We start from the raw sequence: 4,503 nt of genomic DNA, 5'->3' as shown, positions 1-4,503 counted from the left end.
ACACACACACACACACACACACACACACACACACACACACATATATATATATATATATATATAAGGGTTTTTATTCGAACTTTCAGGACCAAATTGAGAGATGGCGTGAACGCTGTATTTTTGAATGTCTATAAATTGAGGTGTTACAAAAATTTTGATGGCTAGTGGTATAGCTTAGAATGATATTAGAGTGTTGTGATATTCAGCGGTTCAAAATATGAATTAGGTACAGATATCACGAACTATGTATATGTATATATGTTTAAAATGTGTTGTATCATTTGATGACAGGGGTGAGGGGCTGTCACATGCCACTTGTCAGCAGCTTTAGAGAACATTTATTTTTATACCTTTTTTTTACAACCTATTTTTTTTAAACCATTCAATAAAAAGCTTGAATTTGTACTATAATTAAAACGCCACTGAGAAAGAAGCTTGAAGGGTGGTCTATCCTAGTACTGTCCAATACGTGATGAGCTTGTTGTATCCCGAGTTCCCGACATATTCAAGAAGTTATAACTAAAAGTCCTGAAGGCTGAAGGCCTGAAGCCCTCTATAATATTTATTACAAAACAAAATAAGGGTTCACTCACAGTGACACAGTCAATGAGACCTACTACTCTCAGTCTCTTTCTACTAGAGCGAGAGAGAGAGAGTTGAAGTCACTTCTTGAAGACTTGAAGACGAAGTTCAGCTGGACTTCACGGATTCACGGATTCATCATTCACGGTTGTTCTGTTCCAGTGCTCTAGGCTCAAAAGTCGTCAAAACCAAACAAACGCTATATTTTTTTATCTAGAGAGCATCTTGATCTTTTAGCTTCGTGACTTCCTCTCTCTGGCAGTCTGACGGCGGTTCGAGTTTTAAATATTTAACTTGTTACCCAATAGATTCTATATTTGTCGTATTCTGAGACCCCGAGAGTGACCGAGCTGTCCTAGTCCCGCTGGGCCGCGAGCAAGCAGAGCATAAAGCCATTAAAATGTGCATTCTTTTGTTTTGCTGTTTTGTTTTCTGTTAATTTATTTTACAAATAAGCCCCAAAAAAAACATACATATACAAAACACCGTCGAATTTTGCCAATGTTAATATATATACTTAATATATATATTTTTAGCAAAAAAAGAAATAAAAAAAAACTAATTGTATTTAGTGAAGTAAATACTATTTTGTTTTAAAAATATACTGGCACCGTCCACCGGCCACCGCACCAGGTGACCTGAGACCACTGACCAGGGCACAAGGCCCGACATCCCGGGCCGGCAGTCTTGCAGTCTGGACTCCTGCACAGACTGCGGTCCTGCGGCTGCCCGTCTGCCAGTCCGTCTGTCCAGTGAGAATATTTACTAGTAGTAGGTACATACTGGTATTTAAATGAGTGCTTACTGCAGAGTGAGTAAGCAAGTTGAATTTTGGTTTGGTTTTCTCAAAACCCCCCCAAAAAATCCTGGTGCCCTGGTCAGAACTCAGAACTCAGAACGGATAAGTCGTCAGAGGTCAGTCGTCAGATCACTGAAGTTAAAGTCTTTACTCTTTTTATTTCTATTTCAATATTTTTGTTGTGTGTGGAATGCTCGAAATAAAATTGAAAAAGGTATGCTGAGGAAGTGAGGATAGAATAGACTCAATTTATATCAGTAAATATCTATTTTTATTTATGACTACATTATTTATAAATATAGAACACGTCGACATGAATACATATGTACAATTTGTACATACTTATGATATATACTACATAGCCTCCTATAAATAATAAATAAAACAAGATGCTATGAAATGTACTGTAATAAAAGTTTGTCATTATTTATTGCTATAAAAATGAATACTCTAGTGCCTCTACTCTACTAGAGAGAGAGAGTTGATACTCAGAGAGAGTCTACTAAAAAATACTAAATTATTTATTGATATACTACAAAGACTAGAGAGAGAGACTCGAAAGAGAGAGAGAGAGAGAGAGAGAGTGGGAGAAAGTAGAGGATCAGGTCATCACTCATCGGGTCCTATCATATGTACATATGTATTTATATAAGCATGTATCAAAATAGAATTGGAGGCCAGAGGCTGCTCTTACAGTACTACTATTATACATCGGTGTTTAAAAAACATTTTTTAGATTTGTCCCGTGTCTGTCGGTCTCTCACGACTTTCTGCCTGTTGGCTTTTCACACACATATTGTCGGTACTCTGTCGTCAACTTTTTAACCAGGCCAGTAAAAAAACAAATATCGGACACTGTACAGTATCCAGGAGTATGTTTGTATCCTCTATCCTCACTGTTCTGACAGACTGAAATTTGAAGAAAAAAACTCTGTTGCTTGTAAAAGTGGCATGTAAATAATGCCTTATTAGTTTTTCACTCTTTAAAACGATATCCAATTTTGGATTCCAGCTGGTATTATATCGGCATATGTGTGTAAAACTTACTATGGCTACAATAGAACAAGTATATTGAATGTAGCGGGCGGCCAAGTTTGGGTGACCTATATAAGCAGTGTTGACTGTTCATTGTTCCAGCATAAGAGCAATCACTGCACTTCATTACATTGAACAGAATTTATATTGCTAAAATGACTGTTTTATTTCCAACCAACAGTTCCAAAACAAGCACCACAGGTACCTCTAACAACGAAGTATTCAGTCCCATAGCCCTTTCCGATGATGTTCCTACATCACAGGGATATATCAAACCCAAAAGCCCGGTGAACATAGTAGCGCTAGCACCGTTCAACATTGAGGACGAAAGCGAAGGACAAGCGTCATGGTATCATGCATCTCTTCATTTAACCACCGCCAGTATTGGTACTGGAATCCTGGGCCTCTCGAAAGCCTTCGGTTATCTCAATTTGATCACAAACGCCCCAGGTCTTGTAGGTTGTTTGTTTTTGAGCGCAGCATTCGTAATTAACTGGTACACATCCTGGTGTCTATCTAAGATACACATTCTTGCACCATCCAAAGAATACCCGAAGGGTCGCAGATTGAAGACATTTCTGGAAGTCGGCTCATACGCCTGGGGCAACAAGGTGGCCAATTTTATACTCACTCCTTTGCAGTTGCTCAACTGTGTAGGTACTGGGATTGCCTACTTGATTGTAGCTGGAAATAACATACAGAGTCTATACAGGCTGTATGGTGGATCAGAAGACACCAAACTGATGTTCTTTACCATTGCGGCCATTCTGTGTCAACTAGTGCTGTGCCTGTTCCCATCTCTAGAGTCTTTCCAGGGCATGTCATTTGTAGGTGCTATGATGAGTATGGTCTACGCCGTGATCGCCATTGTACTGTGTTTCGTTTTGTATGGAAGTCCAGTTATCTCACCAGAGCCTTCTTATAAGATCAGTTCAGGCATGGATGCCATGTGGAACATGTTTCTGGGAATCTCCACGGTTGCATTTCTTTTCGGGATGCAGACCATTCAGCCTGACGTCCAGAGTACACTTCGTAGAGAGAATCCTTCCACCGAGGTTGCCTATATGCGCGGCTTAGCCGGTACTTACAGTGTTTCCATTCCTCTGTATGTTCTCATTGGTGTAGCGGGCTTCCTGACATTCGGAGAAGCAGTGTCGTCAGATATTCTAGTGAGTATCAGTGACGTCTCCACAGGGTCTGTGGTCAAGATTTTCATCACTATTGCGCAGGTGACGGTTATTGTGCATGTCATTGTGGCCTACCAAGTATGGTCGATGCCCGTGTACGCCCTATTTGAATCATGGCTCGCCAAGTTTAACAACAAAAACAAGCCTCAGACTGACGACAAATTCTCATTTTCTGCGGAAGAAGTTGAAAGCGCATTGACTGTTGAAACTGTCGAGGCGAAATCCAAATTCAGTTTTAAACTACCACTCAGCCCAACAGTCATTGCCATACGATTTGCTTTCGTATGCTTCGCTGGGTTTGTAGCCATGGCAATTCCTTTCTTTGGAGACATCATGGCTTTGAATGGTTCAATCGCTATAGTTCCGCTATGCTTCATCTGTCCCATCGCTCTGCGATTTACCACAGGCGATGACCGTGGAAGTATTGGTTTACCAGAGAAGGTGTGGGCTCTGTCTATCATGATTATCATGTGCGTAATTGCAGTGATAGGAGGCATTTCGGCGGTGAGGCAAATCATACTGGATGCAAGCACATACGAGCTGTTTATGTAGATCTATCTGTAGTTTTGTATATTGCACCTGCCAAAGGAATTAAAAGAAAATTTTGAGGATGTAAAAACGTTTAAAATCTGCTAGCGTTGTCAGCACATTTGTACAAACGAATTCGTAGGTATAGACATGTTTTAACTCAAAACTACGAAATTCGTGGTAGGATCTATATACTGTCATACCCTTAATAAAAAATCCACTTCACACTAAATCTGTGACCAGGGTGCCTAAATTGATCGTAAGGTAGTTCCGAACATGTCAGAGGGGTGTATTGGATTTCAATGTGCTGAGAAGGTGACTTTATTGGCTAAACAAATCCGAACGTTATACGCTGGTGTTCACAGTTATATT

The 4,503-nt window shown here is 40.0% G+C and overlaps 1 protein-coding gene across 1 annotated transcript; it reads left to right on the top strand.

Moving 5' to 3' along the window:
- The first annotated feature begins 2,448 nt into the window (after window positions 1–2,448).
- SARC_08829 (hypothetical protein) lies at window positions 2,449–4,216 on the top strand. Its single transcript, XM_014297175.1, has one exon. The coding sequence runs from the start codon at window positions 2,572–2,574 to the stop codon at window positions 4,153–4,155; it is 1,584 nt and encodes a 527-aa protein (XP_014152650.1). The 5' UTR covers window positions 2,449–2,571; the 3' UTR covers window positions 4,156–4,216.
- Window positions 4,217–4,503: the final 287 nt, after the last annotated feature.

The sequence above is a fragment of the Sphaeroforma arctica genome, assembly GCF_001186125.1.
Source record: "Sphaeroforma arctica JP610 unplaced genomic scaffold supercont1.835, whole genome shotgun sequence".
NCBI classification, from domain to species: Eukaryota; class Ichthyosporea; order Ichthyophonida; genus Sphaeroforma; species Sphaeroforma arctica.
The sequence above is the reverse complement of the archived record's forward strand: the minus strand, read 5'-3'. Positions and strand labels throughout refer to the sequence as shown.